This window comes from Daucus carota, chromosome 8 (genome assembly GCF_001625215.2).
Source record: "Daucus carota subsp. sativus chromosome 8, DH1 v3.0, whole genome shotgun sequence".
NCBI classification, from domain to species: domain Eukaryota; kingdom Viridiplantae; phylum Streptophyta; class Magnoliopsida; order Apiales; family Apiaceae; genus Daucus; species Daucus carota.
In genome coordinates this window covers 31,680,689-31,699,768 of record NC_030388.2, presented here as the reverse complement: position 1 = coordinate 31,699,768, position 19,080 = coordinate 31,680,689, and the positions used below count along the sequence as shown (strand labels likewise).

The 19,080-nt window shown below is 34.1% G+C and overlaps 3 protein-coding genes and 1 non-coding gene across 6 annotated transcripts; 2 read left to right on the top strand and 2 right to left on the bottom strand.

Annotated features, from left to right (window-relative positions):
* Positions 1–654: 654 nt before the first annotated feature.
* On the top strand, positions 655–3,752 carry LOC108197214 (PLASMODESMATA CALLOSE-BINDING PROTEIN 3). The gene is made up of 3 exons (XM_017364769.2): positions 655–1,095; positions 1,325–1,358; positions 3,265–3,752. Exons 1-3 carry the CDS (start codon positions 786–788, stop codon positions 3,494–3,496), a joined length of 576 nt encoding a protein of 191 aa, XP_017220258.1. The 5' UTR covers positions 655–785; the 3' UTR covers positions 3,497–3,752.
* On the bottom strand, positions 2,242–2,314 carry TRNAA-AGC (transfer RNA alanine (anticodon AGC)). The gene has a single exon. It is a non-coding gene; the product is annotated as a tRNA-Ala (tRNA).
* A 219-nt stretch (positions 3,753–3,971) lies between the features above and the next one.
* Positions 3,972–6,844, bottom strand: LOC108197213 (purple acid phosphatase 15). Its single transcript, XM_017364768.2, has 7 exons — positions 6,351–6,844; positions 6,015–6,206; positions 5,207–5,540; positions 4,920–5,137; positions 4,658–4,848; positions 4,295–4,579; positions 3,972–4,169 (listed from the first exon to the last, which is right to left on the bottom strand). Exons 1-7 carry the CDS (start codon positions 6,631–6,633, stop codon positions 4,056–4,058), a joined length of 1,617 nt encoding a protein of 538 aa, XP_017220257.1. The 5' UTR covers positions 6,634–6,844; the 3' UTR covers positions 3,972–4,055.
* Positions 6,845–10,471: 3,627 nt separating this feature from the next.
* Positions 10,472–17,982, top strand: LOC108197871 (protein ZINC INDUCED FACILITATOR-LIKE 1). Of its 3 annotated transcripts, none has more exons than XM_017365602.2 (18): positions 10,472–10,724; positions 11,802–12,005; positions 12,384–12,424; positions 12,781–12,841; positions 12,938–13,040; positions 13,131–13,233; positions 13,418–13,471; positions 13,561–13,623; positions 13,871–13,920; positions 13,996–14,071; positions 14,191–14,394; positions 15,212–15,299; positions 15,895–15,980; positions 16,069–16,176; positions 16,705–16,749; positions 16,827–16,915; positions 17,477–17,520; positions 17,799–17,982. In XM_017365602.2, exons 2-18 carry the CDS (start codon positions 11,858–11,860, stop codon positions 17,888–17,890), a joined length of 1,455 nt encoding a protein of 484 aa, XP_017221091.1. In that variant the 5' UTR covers positions 10,472–10,724; positions 11,802–11,857; the 3' UTR covers positions 17,891–17,982. The 3 variants fall into 3 exon arrangements, with proteins under 3 accessions (XP_017221091.1, XP_017221092.1, XP_063938574.1); XM_017365603.2 differs by having other exon boundaries at positions 11,790–12,005; XM_064082504.1 differs by lacking the exon at positions 10,472–10,724 and having other exon boundaries at positions 11,961–12,005; positions 12,781–12,833.
* Positions 17,983–19,080: the final 1,098 nt, after the last annotated feature.

The window sequence follows — 19,080 nt, the reverse complement described above, 5'->3', positions numbered from 1 at the left end:
TATGGTACTTTCAGTCAAGTTCTCAAATCCTCGCCATATTGTGCTCGTTACTACAGCAGAAATATTAGCTACCTGCGAGATTGTTGTTGGTAATTTTTCTTGTTTCTGATTATCATTTTTTTATAATCGGTATATCGGTAAAATATTTTTTAGAGATTAGTCATGATTAAATGGGGATTTTTAACAAATTGGAAAATTTTAAAATACTATATCTAGTATCTTGGCATTTTAATTTTGTCATTTGTAATAATCAGTATTTTAGTCATTTAAATTCCAGAATAAAGTATTTTATTTATTTTCTGTCTTGTAATATTATTCATAAATTGTTGTGAAAATACAATAAATTATATTATTTTGTCATTCATAAATTGTTGTGTTTTGTGAAAATATAATAAACTATATTATTTTGAGGATTTGACGCCCTATATCTGTTTTTCAAATGGCTGATATCAGAAGATTGAATCACTGGATAAAACCACAACGTGTAGAATTATAAAATGCATTATAAATTCCACCTTAAATAATTATTTCAAAACTTCAATTATTCATAATTTTTATTATTTTCGACTATTTTGAAATTCCGATTTCCGTCCAATTGTTATCAACAATCGGGTCTCACTGTACAATATAAAGAAAGAAAAAGGCAATAAAGCCCCCAACCACATAAAGAAAAAGAACCCAACACAACCAAAAGCACCAACCTACACAAACTATTACAAACCATCTCCTGTTATTCTCTCTTTCTTTATTCACCAAAAACTTTGAAACCCATCACCCCAACCAAAATGGGTGCACCACTCCAGCTGCTGGTCCAAATCTTGATGACCCTCCAGCTAGCCAGGGCTGCCACAATGACCGGCAGCTGGTGCGTGGCTCGGAGCGACGCTAGTGATGATGCATTGCAGGCTGCTCTGGATTATGCATGCGCTTCTGGAGCTGATTGCAATCCTATTCAGCCCTCTGGGCTCTGTTTTTTGCCTAATACTATCCAGGCTCATGCTTCTTATGCTTTTAATAGCTTCTTTCAGAGGAAGTCTATGGCTCCTGGCTCCTGTGACTTCTCTGCTACTGCCACCGTTGCCAAAACTGACCCCAGTTAGTATTTCTTAACTATATTCGGTAACACGAGAGACCGAGATCTCGTGTTACCGAAATATATATATTGATAAATGTTTTAGATGGTCTAAAACATTTATCAATATATGCTAGAGGCCCGAAACATTCGTTAGAACAATAATGTTTCGGACCTCTAGTAAATGATCAAGATCTCTACGATCATATGTACATGTTGTTAATTGAAATTGATTTGTTTTTTTCTTTTTAGGTTATGGATCTTGTGTGTATCCATCTTCATCAAGGTACCAACTTTATCTTTATTGTCTTTCTTTATCATAATATATTTAGTGCATTCTCATTTAGCTTGTTCGGGTTCGGTTCGATTTTTGGATGAAATTGGAATCGGAATAGTATATCTTCGGTTTTAAAAATGGAAATAGTAATTCTTGATAGTTGAGATTTACTTGAGTGTGTCAGTGTTATTGATGTGATCCCACGTGGAATGCTGATGAATCAGGATTGAGAGAGTGTGCTTTTGTTATTACAGATGCATGCCACGTGTAAGTATGATTTGTATTGGTAGTAGTGTCTTTGCATGAGTGGAGTCTATCTGTGTTTGAGTTGGCCTCAGTGATGTGTAGCCGTTGGATTTCTATTAATCCAAGGGTCAAGATTGCTGTAAAATGTACAAGTGGCAGATGGCCACTTTATTGCTTTGACCAAGACTAGACTTGTCCTTATCACTAGCTAGCTTTATCTCAGTTTTTCACTATACAGAGTATCTGTAGGCCTGTACTGCAGATATACCAGGTAGATAAAACCGGAACCGGAACCGGAACCATATCGTATTCGGTTTAGAAACCGAATCGGTAATTCTTGATATATATGCCGTGTGCATATGATTGATAGTAATAGAATTTGTACACAAAATAGTGATGCTTCATTATGCAATTTAGCGAAAAATGAAAATACATGCTTCATTAAGCACTTTACTAAAAATGAAAATATGTACAAGATTTATTGAAGGTTTATCGACTGTTATAACCTGTTGGTATATGTTCTTTGTTTATGAGGTAGATCCACATTATTTGAAAGCAAAACTTAAATTCCCTGAAAATTCAAAATGCACATAATATTTATGGAAGGTTTTCAGCAAAAAATTATGTGGGAAATTTGGGATTAAAATGGAGATGCGGGGTATCGATCCCCGTACCTCTCGCATGCTAAGCGAGCGCTCTACCATCTGAGCTACATCCCCTTGATGAAGAGGTTATTTCTATTCATATGACTTAAATAAAAGAAAGCACAATTAAGTAGGAATAGAACAATGTAGTGGTCCCTCGGTCCCCTCTGTCTGTACCATGAAATGTGGTTTGATACTCGGAGGACCAGAACTAAAAGCTTCTAGGTTCGTTGTCGATTAGAATGATTTATCTAGGCTTCATACTCGTAAGTCGTAACTCTCCCTTACATTTTTTGTTCATAGATTTGATGTCATTTTACTGCAACTTATTTAATCTTAAGGGTTGAGTTGTCTTCTTTAGTATCATCATTACATCCAAAATGTTTAGGTTAAAAGATTTGTGGCACAACAGTCAAGAGGAGGAAGTATGTGTCCATCTAGGACCTTAATTAGTAGAGAGGGTGCAACTTCTCGAAATGAGTTTCGAAATGGTTTTGAACATTAACCACTTGCAAGGGTTGTCATTTATCCACTCGCTTCTGTAGCTGCTCTGTTATGCTACTTTAGAATGTTCATATTGGTGTCTAGTAATTCTTGTTCCATCCCTTTTGCTTAAAAAAAGGATGTTCAATGCAGAAGCTTAGTGTAAACAAAGATGCAGCAGATAATTTAGAAAATCTGTAAAAGGGAAGTGAAAAAGCTTAAATGTTCCTGCATGTAGTTTGCATTTTATATGTTGATTTGCGTTTGTTAAACAAAAGGATTCCTTTTGAAACTTGTTGCCCACTCCTAGCATAACATTTCCGGCAACTAATATATAGTAGGTCAAAAGCGTCATGTTATAACATTGTTTAGTGATCTCAGACAACTGAAATATAGTATCTATATTAGTTTAAGTAAAAGTTGGAAGATGCTAAGCTTGAAGATTAATGACTAAAGCAATGAATTATGTGTATATTTTATGAAGATCAGATTCTGTTTCTCTTTTTTCTGTAGTGGAACTTAATTGATTCCTCAAATTGCAGCACAGCTGGAGGGACACTTCCACCCGCAACTGATACAACTACACCAACTGCAGTTCCCCTCGCAGACGTACCACCACCACCACTTGGCACTTCACCAACTTTTGGAACTACGGGAATGAACCCAGGTGCACCGTTACCTGATGCCCCACCTTCTGTGGCTTCAGCGGAGTCGTCAGTAACAAGAATGTTGATTCATCTTTCTTTCTCTCTAATTCTCTTGTTTGTGTTTTAACCTAAGTAGATCGGTCTTTGAAGCTTAGCTGGATTATCGTGATATTATGAAGATTAGATTAGTACAATTTTGTTAGAAATTGAAGCCATCTTTGTAAAAACTTTAAGTTGGTTCTTCTCTTCTACAGCTAGAAATTTATTGGTGGCGGTTAATATCAAATTTAGGTATAAAAAAACCCACGTTAGTTAGCCATGTCAAGGTCTAACAAATTCAGTCCAATTTCTTTGATTTATCTAGTGCAAATTTCAGCCTTAAATTACAGGGTTCGAGCTCTGGTGAAAACCTCTACAAAGACGAGGTCATGAAATTAGTCTGCTATATCACCACAAAATTTTCGTAGATTAAAAAAATGCACCAGGACGACAATTAGGTGAAATGTGTTCAAAAACCTATGTTTGCAGCACCTCTTTGTGAAACATATATGATCAGTAAATTTACTTTGACCTTTTGTTGTTCATTGTATCTCTAGAAATCATGAATTCAATGTTGCATGTTTTCATATGGATATGATACCTTGTCTGGAACTTATATGTGAATACATGTTTTGTGTGGTTACCTTCTATTCAACTAGGCACCTATCAGGTTGCCTTACAATATAAATCTGATCGCCAGCCTCGTCGTACATGTCTTGATTCCTATGCCATGTCCACAATGCATGAGTTTCGTTCTTTACCTGCACATCACAGTCACAAGATCAGTATTAATCAGTTCACATATTGCTTTGTCGATTTTGTTTGCTACTCATTTACGTGACACAAGGCTAGGCAATGCTATCTGAAAAAAAAGAACGGTAGTAACCTCTAGGATCCCATGGCCAAAGCTACTTTCTCTGTATGCACTATATTCAGGCTGTCGATCCCAGCAGAATTTACCAGCTGCAGGGCCTGATGTAAAATTGTATGCACAAAATCCGCCCATAAATTCGTCTGGACTTTTAGATGGGTCTGGACAGTTACCAGGCTCATCGGCATGTTTGATTGCCATTTTCTCTCTGTTTCCACCATCTCCTACTGTTATATAAACTGGACCGCAGGGATCTAGAGCGTAGTTGTATACTCTGTTTGATCTTTCATAGGCATGAACCTGCATTTTCATTCAACAAGTAGATGAGTCGTATTACTTGCACATACTTGAGTAAGAAAATCGTGAACTTCCCCGTACATGACCATTGAAAACTATGTCGACTCCAGCTTTGTATAACATTTCTTCCATCGCAACCTTCATACACTCAGCTTCTCTGTAATGTGGTTTGTAGCTGCTGTACCAGGGTGCATGCCACAGAGCTACAAGCCATGGAGTCTCTTCTCTGTCGACTTTAGCCAGATCTCGTCTCAACCACTTGTACTGAGGATCTGAAATACAACGAATCATCGATCAGACAGACTCCTGGAGAGGACCACAGGTAACTCTGAACTTAACTTACCTGATTTATTATACGGAGCATAGGAGCCAAGCATCAGGAAATGTATTCCACCAGCATTGAACGAATAATACATCGTCGATGCAGATTTGCTTTCGCGAGAAGGAAAAGCAAATCTAGAACTGTAAGCTGCAAATGTCAGATTTCCAGCTTGCAGTTCTATCTCATGATTCCCTTCCACAACCATCACCGGAACTCTAGAAATCAGAGGCTGCATATACCTGAAACAATGCACATTAGTCGAATACTTCACATAACCATCATTAACACTAACACGATTTGCTCGTCACCTTCCCCAGTAATCCCATCGAGGCTGATACGTCTCGTGTATAGGAGTGTCAGAGAACGAGCACGAATAACAGTCAGAACCTGTTCCGTTTGTCGGATAAAGATTAGCATAGGATACATCTCCAACCAAGAGAACAAGATCAGGGTTGTTGCTTTTCATATGATCAACTGTAGAAGTAGAATTATATGTGAGACCAAGGTCCCCCATTATAGCAATCCTGCCTGGATAACTCTGAGGACCAGATGCAGGCATAGTCACAAAACTCAAGACTTTGCTCATTGCTGCCATGTAAGGGTCTCCACATTTGTAATAGTATCTTGTTTGTGGCTTTAATCCTGCAACAAAACATGCCAACTATATTTGAAAATATTTTAAAAAATATATTTCAGGGTCTCTAGCATTTTCCAACTAAAAACATAGTTTAGGTACATGATAATGTTAATACAATCGGCAATACATAAATATCCCCATTCTTATGATCTTTTTCCTATATATATGAAATTTAGGTACATTCGAGTCGAGTTTGATAGAAAGAATATTATAGAAATTGCAGATATTCTGTTGGGATTTTAAATATTAACAAATCGCACGAAGTCCAAGTATTTACAAATATCATCACATCTTAACGAAATTTTACTCATAATTGACTACCGTCAAAATTCTATAAATAATTTGAAATTCTAACTAAATATCCTAGGATTCTAAGATATTTAATCTATAAATAATTATTAATTTCTTGAATTCCGAATCGAACATTTCCCGTTAAAAAATATAAATTATAGAAAGTGAAAACGTTAAGTTGCTCTTACCTGTAAGCTTTACATGGTGTATGATACCAGAAGTATAATTCTTTAGGCCTTCAAAGGGATAAAGTTGACTGTAAATAAGAGAGTGCCCCATAGCTTTTTTATTCAACACAAAACTCACCCTCCCATAATGAACTACACTTGCTACACTTTTTGGATCCAAAGGCTTGATATCATCTCCAATTTGGAATTCACCTGCAGATTAAACCAGAACCAAATATCATCAAAGCCACAAGATACCTCCTGATAACAGGATATCGAGAGTCCAGACCTTGTCAGAAACAATACGGGTGTCTGAACGTGTTTAATTATCAGAAAAAACAAATTCCAGCAAATTACCTGTAATCCATGAAATGGAAACAGAATCATGAGTAGAGGAGAGGGAAACAGAGATTTGCTCAGGCTCAAAGCCATGAACAGTCCTCTTTAGCCTCTCATCAGAGTCTGGCAAATCTACAGCATGCCCTCGAAAAGTGTCATCCAGCGGAATACTGACCGGATCAAATGGTCCATCAAGGGTTGTTGGAATTTCTCCTAGAGCAAATTTTGCTACTGCAAGTTCCAGTATGATCAGCAACAAAAAATCCTTAAAGAACCTCATCTTAAGCCTCGAAAAGAGCATTAAAAATTACTACCCAGTTGGAATAAAAACAAATGGAGCCTTGGGTTTATCAAGAAATGGAATATCTAGACAAGAATACAGACAATTTATATATATGCATGTGGCTAGATTTTTTATTGTGTATCAGTATAACAGAAAAGTTGCATGGACCGGTAAAAAGACTCCGGGACTCTTAAAAGGCTCTGGTGCTGACAAACGCTCATATCGAATTGCAATAATATTCTCAGGTATCTAATAATATTTATTATTGCTGTATTGAAGTGATATGTTCTATTTTTAGCAAAATCGAAATTATTAATAATATACTATATTTAAAATATATTCGACCAATATAATAACATCATCGATTCAAAATATCTTGCAGATGCAACAAACTTTATCTAATACAGTATCTTACATGTCCAGTTTAGCAAATCCGTATCTAATATCTTACGTGTCCAGTTTAGCAAACCCGTCGGAGATGCTATGATCCTTATGCTTATGGATCCTTATGCTTATGGATGGATAACTTGGAGGGAATGTGGGGAAGAATTTGTTAATTTGTTTGTGAAAAGTGATTTTTTCTTCAAACTGAAAGTGAAAGAGCAGTTGGCCTAGTGTGTTTGGCCTGTCATTATAGAGGATTCATCAAATTGCTGCGGATTATATGTCAACTCTCTGCTTTACAACTCATTCATATTAAGTTGGTTTTTCTCATAGCTTGCTTGTTACTCTTTTGGTTTCTTATCAATAAATCAGGAAAGATGGTGACAAAAGTGGCCCTACAGTTGCGAAATTTAGTGTGAAAGCTAAATTAGTGGGCAAGTCATCATACATTAAGGATGCATTTAATAAGTTTTTAAGTTAAATTACTAAGAAAATTCCCTCTGCCGATTTATTGTAAGAAGATTTATTTAAAAAAAATGCTATATCCAGAGATGATTTTTAATTTTCCAAAGCAAACAAAGCATGAAAAGACAAAACTCATCGTGCATACACAATAACAGAAAAAAAAAACAATGTGAGGGTAATATCATCTGATAATATCATCTTTTCCCGCCTCTTCTCCTCTGGATATAAAAAATCTGTTCTGGAAATAACATTAAAATTAAGGAAATTATTTTCAAAAATATTGTGCAAGCGTCTAAAATTCAATTTTAAATTAATTGTGTTGCAGCCTCAGTTACAATTTCGACATTATTTTTGAAATAAATTTGAGAACGAAAAACTATTATAATCCACCATAAAATGTTTAATTTATGTTTAATTTTAAAAGGCTGTAAATGTTGTATTATTTAATCCAATAAACTCTAGCAATTTATAGAGTCGTTCAAAGTCAACAATTTTATGTATACTACCTATATTTTAAATAAAATATCATGAAGCGGAGAAAGTGTTTGACTCGTTTTTTTCTAAAAAAATTTATAGAATAAAACAAGTCAAACAAGATTAAAATATTAGAAAATTGGGTTTGTCTAGTGTGTGCCTATGGGCACATGCTAAGCACTAACATTTATAGAATTAGAGGGTTTTGATTGGTGTGGTTGTTGTAATTGCAGGGGGTCCATCATTATTAAAGAAGATAGGCCAATAGAAACCATCCAAACTCATAAATTTTGGTGCTTAGTGTGTGCCCATGGGCACACCATAGAAAAAGCGTAAAAAAATTATTCAAAATTTAAAGTTTTGAACCAGGATTGCAATTTTCAAACTTCTGAATTGCACATCAACAAATTTTGTAGATATTTTAAAGTCTCCGTTGAATACATAGAGTATTAAATAACACTATAACGCCCAACTGTAATTGATAGGGATGAGCAAAACCGAACCAAAAACCGAAACCAAAACCGAAACCGCAAAAACCGGACAAAACCGAACCATTAAAAACCGAACCAATTAGAAACCAAACCGAATAAAAACCGAACCAATAATATGGTTACGGTTTGGTTTTAAATTTTTTAAAACCGAATACAAACCGAACCGAACCAAATTAAATAATTATATAAATTTATATAAATATATAATAATTATTATTATATAAATTTAATTATATAAATTGTTCAAAAGATATAAAGATTCAGGGGATTCTTGGACCTTGTACGTCTCTGGAAAAGGTTGGTTTCTGCAACTTTTTGGAAGCTGATATTTTCATATTTTGTATTGCTGCATTACTGAAACTGGACACCAGTAAGTACCTAATGGTATTCCAGGGGAATGTGCAAATTTTTAGATTTACTTTTTTAGTAATTATTATTTGTAAAATGGCTATGTGGTCAGAATATGTTCATACAATGATACAGGTGACCAAGTGTTCTATGCTGGTGCCTGGTGTTACTAGTGTAGTATTATACATTTTGAATTAAAAACTTTATCTCAAGCCATTTTATGATTAAAAGTTTATGAGTATATAATTTAATTTAATTTAATTTGGTTTGAAAACCGAAACCGAACCATTATAAACCGAAACCGTAACTAGAAACCGAAACCAAACCGATGGTGTTTGGTTTGGTTTTGGTTTTTGATTTTAGAAACCGAATAAATATGGTTACGGTTTGGTTTCCGGTCGAAACCGAACCAAACCGAACCACGCTCATCCCTAGTAATTGACATGGTCAGGAATCGGTAAACGGGACCATAATTAAATATATTATTTTTTTAAAATAATACTTCCTCCGTTCCAAAATATTTGTCATATTTGGTTTTGTACCAGTCAAATTAACTAAAGTTTGACTGAAATTTATTAATATTTTATCAATTGACAAAATATGTCACCGGAAATTACTTTTAATCTACTTTAAGATGTAATTTTCAGTTTTTAAAATAATGATCGATTAACTTATAATCTTTGGTCAAAACTTAGTCAATTTCACCAATAAAAATAGAAATGTGAAAACTATTTTGGGACGGAGGGAGTATCAGCAACAAGTTACTGTTACTATCTTTGTCTCACTAATTTTTATATAATTTTTTTCATTGTTTGAGACATATTTTAAGATTTATATGTAAATAATTTATTTTGAAATTTTTTTTCTGAATAAAATTCAAATACTATTTTTGTTCAAAAAAATTCAAATACTATAAAATATTATTTTATAAATATCTTAAATTACGTGTCCCGGATATATAAGTTGATGGGACAGGGGGTGTAACATCCCACATCGATAAGAATAAGAGTGTGTGGGGCCTTTATAGGTACAAGTCAATAACTAATGTATACCAATTTGCTAGCACTTTTGGACCGACATGTGGTGGGTTGTTGGGTCCGGTATGCATATAGTTGTGGGCTTGGGATGTTATAAATGGTATCAGAGCTCTACCCGGCCGGAAGTGCAGAGGCACTGCCCGGGTTTCGTATGTGTGTTTGTGAACTCGACGAGGACGTCGAGCCTATAAGAGGGGGTGTTTGTAACATCCCACATCGATAAGAATAAGAGTGTTTGGGCCTGGGGGCCTTTATAGGTACAAGTCAATAACTAATGTATACTAATTTGCTAGCACTTTTGGAACGAACTGTGGTGGGTTGTTGGGTCTGGTATGCATATAGTTGTGGGCTTGGGATGTTATAGAGGGAATATTGGGAAGAATACGAAAATATTGGCTCATCCTTTTTCATGTCCATTTTGACATTGACCAGTCAAATTGATTATATTTTGACTGAAATTTACATGTATCATATAATTGAGAAAAATTATAAAAATTATATCATTCGAAACTATATCTTGTCTATTTTAATATGCAATTTTCAGATTATAAAAATAATAAATAAATAATATATAATATTTAGTTAAAAATTTGTCAATTCAACTATTCGAAAACCAAAATAGATATTTAAAAGGGAACAAAGTGTAAAGTAGAAAGAATGGATGATACATTACAATAGCAAAATAGTACATGCATTCTAAAAACAGGGGATTTGGCATGTGGTTGGTTCTAATCAAACTCACAAAACCATCTTTTGCCAATGCCTAAACAATCAACATGGCAATGGCACTTGCATGCACTCACATTTTCTGTATACTTATGTTGTTTGATCCATTGCTTGCTGCACTGTTTTGATTCAGGTGCTTGGCCTGTTTTCCTCGATTTTTCGGACCCGAATGGACGGTGGATTGGTGAATTCTTTTACTTATCTCTGTTTGGAAATTCTTTACTTAATTACTTTTGTTCTGTAGCTAATAAGAAATTTAAGTTTTCCTGGAATATTAAGAATTTAAGATTCTCACTTTTACAGCTTGAGTATGCATGTTTGAATCTTTTATTGAAGGCATTCATGTCTATTATACGAATAAGTTTTTTTAGTGAAGTTATAATGTTTGCAAGAACACCATAATGTCTTGTGTTACCCTAAGATGTTAAGTTTTGGACTTGTATTGAAAAGATTATGAACCGAAAACTTGAGTTTATAAAGCATAATATTTTAGATGATGCAGCGTATCAAACAGTTGGCAAGCACAAACTTATGGAGACTGAAATTCATCTGCAGAAACACTGTTTATGGCAAACACTGCGATTCCGAAACACTACTAGTCTGCTTATGGTGGCTGCCGGTTGTGCAACCTGTTTCTCATAACACACTAAATCAATCCAGATTCTGGAGGATTCTTTTTATTGTTGAAATCTAGGTGTATTCAATTAAAATTAGAAATAATATTTTATAATTTAGATATATTCAACTAGGATGCATAATAATCTTTTAAAATCTTAAGAGATTCAGTTAGGATTTTAATTTAATCTTAAATATCTCAGTGTATTCAATTAGGATTTTATAAAATACTTTAAGATATGATGGTATTCAAGTACTGATGATTTTTTTCCCTATTATATAAAATGGTGGATTTGATGGATTAACTAGTGTATTTTATGCTTTTAGGAGTAGTGCTAGGTATGAAAAAATATCCTTCAAAATCCCAATTGTGAGTTGTTTGGTATGGAGTAAGGAAATGTCGAAAGCAAATTGGTTTCTTACAGATGCATAATGTATTTTTGTTCAAAGAAGATTAAACTTTTGTTGTTATTTTTCCCCTTGAAATCTGAGGTTTTAGGTTCACTTATGCGAATGCAAACCATTTACTTAATGGTTCATTTGCGTGTGCTTAGAAGTTTTGTATAAACGTATCACCATGCTATTAAGTAGGCATTACCTACAGAAATTCTAGAGATAGTTTACATTATTTCAGTTGTTTGGGCAGGTGAGATAGGATTCTCACAGGCTAGAGGCTAGCGAGCAGGCATTTGGTTAAGATAAATGGCTAGCGAAGATATCAAAGAGACGCTGTTGGAGAAAGACTACAACGAGAATTGCCCTGGCTGTAAAGTTGACAGGCGTAAAGCGGTGCAGCAAGGTGTGCCATACAAGGAAATCTTGGTAATATGGGTTGTGGTGCTTGCTTCAGGTAAGATAACCGTACATGTGCAAACAATTTAGTTTATTCCTCACTATACTAGAATGATAACAATGAGGATGCGTTTTAGTTTTACTATATCTGAGTATTAATACTTGACCAAACAGAATCCTGGTCATTTCTAATTAGTTTTTCGAATTAGTATGAGCCTATGTGTCTGTCTGCACAGGACCATTGTAATGTAGGTGGTAAAGTAAATTTAAGCTTCCAACATTTTGGGAGTGCGATGAATGCAAAATTAGTTTAAATTTGTTTTCGAAACGTAGGTTTTGTGATTTTTTGTCGACTTGATCTGCTAATTTTAACTGATATTATTGAGCATATTATAAAGTTCTAACACCTTTTACTGAACTGTGAAACCTGTTGCAGCTCTGCCAATATCATCTCTTTTCCCGTTCCTTTATTTCATGGTAAGTACATGTTTCTTGAATTGCTCAGTTATATACATATAAATTTCTTGATGTTCCTCGGTTCTTACTAAAGTTATGTACTTGTATTATTTCAAGGATCTTTAATTAAATCAATTCTGCCTAGTTTTATTTTATCATCTTTTTTCTAGCAAAATAAATTATGCATAGTAGAAGCTGCTTGTTTGTCACTCATTATATCTCTCATTACTAAAATTCTATGTTGGTTTTTCATCGAGAGAAAAGAAGAGAATGTTTAGTGCCCTACTTTCCGCATCACATATATTTTTACAAAAACATCAACATTCTTCAATTTTCTGTACACTCACCATTCATCAGTTCCACATTATGATTTCCAGGTGAGGGACTTTAATATTGCGAAAGAAGAAGAGGATATAAGTTACTATGCAGGGTATGTAGGTTAGTAACTATTTACATCTTTTATCGAATCTACTTGGCATGGCTTGTTATAACATTTAGATTTGACTAATGCGTCAATTCCTAAATTTTACGAAGGTTCGACATTAATGCTTGGAAGGGCGCTAACATCTGTCTTTTGGGGCATGGTAGCTGATAGATATGGTCGCAAAGTAGTTATAATATTTGGCACTTTCTCAGTGTATGTGACCACTCGTTATTTTGCTCGAATATTCTTTTTGGCTACTTGCGATATGCTTCTCCAACAATTTCTTATTTTTTTCATGTGCAGAGTTGTGCTCAACACTCTTTTTGGCCTTAGTATAAACTTGTGGATGGCCATTGCTACAAGGTTTCTTCTTGGTAGCTTAAATGGATTACTAGGACCAATAAAGGTACCCCCCCTTATATCAGACTCCTTTCAAATATGATAGGAGCCCTGCTAATGTTTCCGGTATGATGTGTCATGTATCCAATGAATAAATTTACAAAGGGTCTCATCAATAGAGTAATATCTCCTGGTTCAATATAAACCACATGTGTTGATGCACAGTATCCTGCATTGTTAACTTCTCTCAGGCATATGCAATTGAGCTTGTCCGGTGCGAATACCAGGCCTTAGCACTATCAACTGTAAGCTTTCTGGAACATTACACTACACATTCCAAATAAATAGTACATCAGTTCTTTGAAAATAGAACATTGTTCTTATTTGGTAACAGGTTAGCACAGCTTGGGGTGCCGGATTGATTATTGGCCCTGCTTTAGGAGGCTTCTTTGCCCAGGTTTTTTTCTTGTTGTCTCCCTATTTCCAGGACTAGAGGGATAATAAGTCTCCTTTATATTTTTCTGATAATTTAAGGTCATATAATTATTTTGGGGAAGTCCCCGACTCTGAGAGTTCGAAGTAGAGACATGATATCTACATATTGATAGCCTCAGTTATATCAACCAATCTTTATGCAAACATTTTGTTTCTTTATGTATTTCTTTCATGCATGTATTCTTTTTGACTCATGTTTGAAAACCCAGCCTGCAGATAAATTTCCAGTATTATTTTCTCAAGAATCTGTATTTGGGAGGTAATATTATCTTTTAGTTATTTTACTACCATTTTCTGATGTGCAATTTTATCATAACTTTATACCTTTATGCAGGTTCCCATACTTCTTACCCTGCCTTGTAATATCGCTTTTGGCACTAGTAGTTGCTATCGCTTGCCTTTGGCTTCCGGTATGCTTTAAATATGCCATTTTTCTATAAGTATGACTTCCCTTATATTTTTCTCCAGTGGCGTCAACTAAATCATGTACTTATTCTGAGAGCTGATAGTTAAGTATTTCTATTGACAGGAAACACTGCATATGCCAGAGTTCCACAAGTTACAGCGTCATGACTCTTTGGAGAAGTTAGAGAGTGCATATGGATCTGAAGAGAAGTATATGAGTGATAATATAAAAACAGATTCTTCTGAAAGCCTATATAAGAATTGGCCCTTGATGTCATCAATCTTAGTCTATTGTGTCTTCTCACTTCACGATATGGCATACACAGAGGTACGAAACAGTTATGAAACACAGTTTCTTTACTATACCAGAACAATAAGGTAATGCTAATGCCTGACTCAGCGATATATATTACTTTGTTTTAACCAGAAGTTCTAGCTATTTTTTTCCTTACCACTTTGATGAGGTCCGTGTCATAAAATTTATACCAGTTGAATTTTCCCTAATATACTAATTAAAGATCACGTCAGTAAGTACAATACTGATTTGATCCACCATTTGTAATACTAAAATTACTGACCAACCTCAAATTAGCGATTGTCTAAAATTCAATCTGCAATCACCTGCAAAATGCAGTTAGCATGGTTCAGCGGATTGTAGAAGAGCCCTGAAATTTGGCACTTAGAACAAAATTTGGGGGATGTTCCCCTGGCTTACCAGGAACAATATATTACACAAATTTCTTTTTTTAAGAGTTGAAAGTTTCTATGAAACCCTCCATCTTTTTCCTTGCGAATAGAAATACATGCCAAAGTTCAATAAATCACTTTCTCAGAGTTGAAGATAAGCAATATATGGGCATTGAACGCGAAAAAACTCTGTACTCTTTTAAAAAATTACAGGAGAAGAGCAGTTGTTCACAGTTTTATCTTGTCCTCCCATAAATATCCACTCGGTATTTGCAGCTGACTATAAACTTGAAATTTATAAGGTCAATGAAAGCATATACTTGGGATGATTGTCGTTTCTATGATCTTACTCTGAACTTGCATTCTAAAAAATTGGATTTGCTGCTCCTTAAGAAAACATATCCTTAAACTGTAATTTGTTTCTTGCTGCTAATTTATTTTATTCATGTATATTGCAGATATTCTCATTATGGGCAGTGAGCCCTAGGAAATTAGGAGGGTTGAATTTTTCAACTGATGGTGTTGGCAAAACTTTAGCATTTTCAGGTACCGGAATTTATGCCATCAAAAAGCAAATCAATCTTCTGTTTTTCACTTAAAATGATATACTCCTTTATACGAAAATTTTGGTGATTCGTGAAAATAAGTATGCTGCAAGTCACCGCTTTAGATCATTCATCTATCACGTTTTCACTATATTAACCATGATTTCACCCTCATTAAGATAATCTTCAACTTAATAAAGATGCTTGGTGCATGATATAGTGTGTATGGCTTATAATTTTTGCAAGAGCATGACCTGAAATTTGAGAGCAGCCAGCTCATTCAAGGGCTGATAAAGGAGATACTAAAATATAGCTATAAAAATGAACAGTAGCAGACACGGCAAAAACCAAACCAATTTGAGTAATAGTAATAGTGATGACAATAATAGTGATATTAAGTTTAAAATTAGAAAAAAAAAAAATTTGTAAAATAACGAAGTTAACTTGTCTATATGCTTCCTGACAAAAAAAAAAAGAACTTGTCTGTATGCTTTCATTCAATACCTAACTTTTGGGTAAAAAGTAGGAAGGAATATCTCTCTGCCAAATTATTTTCTTGTGGACCTTAGGACTCTAATCAAATGGTCTATCTCCAGGTCTTGGTCTTTTAGTCTTTCAACTCTTCGTGTTTCCGCAGTTGGAGAGGAGAGTCGGGTTTATCATCTTAGCTCGTGTTTCAGGAGTAAGCAAAAGAACCTCCTGAATGTAATTTATAATATTTTGCATGTCTAACTATAAATCTAACATTGTGCACAACTCTTCTTGTTCAGCTTGCCACTATTCCGCTTTTGACAAGTTATTCCTATATAGCATTGCTCTCAGGGGTCACCCTTACAGTCTTATTAACATGTGCCTCTGTGCTGAAGAATATACTATCTGTAAGTTCATGAATGACCTTAATGAATTGACTGCTCTCTCAGTGTATGAAGTATGTATCTCAATATGGTTACTTGATTACACTCTACTTTCGATTAGCGCTAGATGATGGATCTGTTAAAAATTTCAAACATTTGTCACTTTGTTTTCTGTTGACATGGTATTTTGGGAAAATAAAGTCCATGAAACACCAAGCATCAGAAAACACGCAATTACAAATCTCAACCGGTTATGATGCCTTGTAAGAGACTATAACATTAGCATCAATGATGTGAATGAACAATGAATTGGTTGAGAAGAAGTTTTCTGCAATAGAATAGTAGAAATCATTTACTTTTACAGAAAAGGAAGCTAGATTCTTTAAGTGCGATGATGCATGCAAATTGTATTAATATATAATTATGTGTATGAAGAACAGGATCAATCATCTATGGTTTATCCAAAAAGGAATTTCACAATGAGCCGTATTGTAGTCTGTAGAGATCTTTGCTCTCAATATCTTGAATCTAATTTTTACTACTTACTTCTAGGTGTCTATCATAACTGGCATATTCATACTCCAAAATAGGGCTGTGGTAATTTCTGTCTCCTCGTGGTTTTAAATTGTCATAGATAATTGTATCATATATAAAGCTTTGCATAATAACAACAGGACCAACACCAAAGGGGTGCTGCTAACGGCATTGCCATGACTGCAATGTCACTTTTCAAAGCGATTGGTCCAGCAGGTGGAGGGGCAATGTAAGTTCTTTATTAAAATTCTCAATTTATTTTTTCTTCCGCCACATCTTACAGATGCACAAGCAATGTCATTCATACCGCAGCAGGATTCAAATTCTATGATTGAAAAACATGCTTCATGGCTATCCAAAAATTCTAAAAAGTAATACGTGGATGTAAAAAGGGTTGATTCAGTTTCAGTAGTTACTGATGCTTGAGATATGCTATTAATCAATTTGTCTAGAGAATGCACAAGATTTTGTACTGATTCTAGGTAAAGAAATTGCAAGTGGCCTGAATAATGTAAAAAGGCACAGTTTCAGTGTAGTTTGACTTGTTGAATACCTAAAAATATGAATGTTATCCCTTCTATATGTTTTTTTTGCTTGTGAACATTGTTGAGATATATCTCCTACAGGGTAAATCAATCTCGAAAGCTTGTATATGACCAAAAAATGAAAAAACCATTCTGCATGGGCCATTTTATAAGCAGTAGTATTATTCAGTTGTAGTCCTGTAGTGCAGTCATGATCTGCATCAAAGTAAATATTTCTGCTCTCTAACCTAATATTCCGCCTGCAGCCTTTCTTGGTCTCAAGGCCGCCAAGATGCAGCCTTCCTACCTGGTATGTTTCTTATATACTTTAATTATGTAAATGTGTATGTGTGTAAACACAGCAATCTAGCTTGGCGCTGTAGTCATTTTTCAAAAATCTTGCCCGTGATATACTCCAAAGTCCGACTTCATGTCCTATTGATTCCAGAAAATTTAAGATATCATTAGTTTCTGCTTTGCTAGACCAAGTTCATTCTTTTATTATTATAATCTTGATAATGATGTTCAATCTGTGATATGCTTGTATCCCATCTAATGAACTTTTTGTCTGCGGTTTTTGTGTTGCAGGTACTCAGATAGTTTTCTTCATCTTGAATGTAGTCGAAGCAATCGGAATTGCATTGACGTTCGAACCTTTTCTAGTTTTACGGCAACCTTGAAAATCAGTTTTGTAGGGAATGTAACATTATAGTTTTGATCAATTTCAGCAGAACTAGCAGTTGCAAATCAATATATGACCAGATTTTACTAATAGTTTGGTTACTACAGAACTTATCAAACTAGTAGCGGTAACAAATACATGTCAGTTTATGCCCAGTGGCAGTGATGTAAATATTTAAAATTCACAAATTAGTACCGTATTTCACGAGAGTCTGATTGTGCCGATAAAGTATTGGTGCAGTGATTGAGCTCTTGTACTCTTTTGCGGGAGTTCATTCGATTTCCGGATGATTTCCGGATGTGCGTAATCAATTAGCGGGAAAAAAAAATGTGATTCTTTGAAAATTGATTTCTAGATTTATGAACGATTTTTATTATTGAAAGACCCAGTATGTGATTTTTTATGTGAATATAAGGACTCTATCTTTGATATTGATTTCTACACAAATTTTTTCGTGATTTTCATCACTAAATGACCTGATAAATGTAGGATTAAATTGTTTATCCGCGTTTTAAATATCTATTTTAGATTTTTAATCTTTTTGGTAAAAAAATATGTAGATTTTGTTGTCAAAAGACTCGAAACTATGACTCATGTTACACTAATTCTTTTTCTTTTTTTGAAACATGTTACACTAATTCTTAAAATATATTAGAAAATGTTTGAAATTACAAATAAATTTGAAAATGAAAAATTACACGTGAAATAAAATTAAATATGCTCTAGTTATACTTATATATGTATATCCACGATAAAAGTTAACTTCTCTTCATTATAAATCTTATTACAAAAATAAAGTTTGAACACACACTTGTTATCACATTTTATTTTATTTTTAGCATGATATATTATCACGTTTTATTTGTAATAATATTAATTTTTAAGAGTTAAGTTCAATGGAGATCACATTTTTTCTGAAAACCTGGAGACCACCTGCGTTCTGCAAGTAAAATATTTCATAAAAACATTGCAAAACGTATAGTTTTGCAAATCATGTTCTACGAAATCATTAATTCATTTAAAATCTTAAATATCATATAAGTTTTACATGCGGAATGTTTTGTCTGCACAACATTTGTTCAACTTGCAGAACATACATTGTATATTTATTAAATATATAATATATATGATCTTTAACAATTTTAACGAATACATGATATTTGTAGAACATATTTTACAAAATAATAT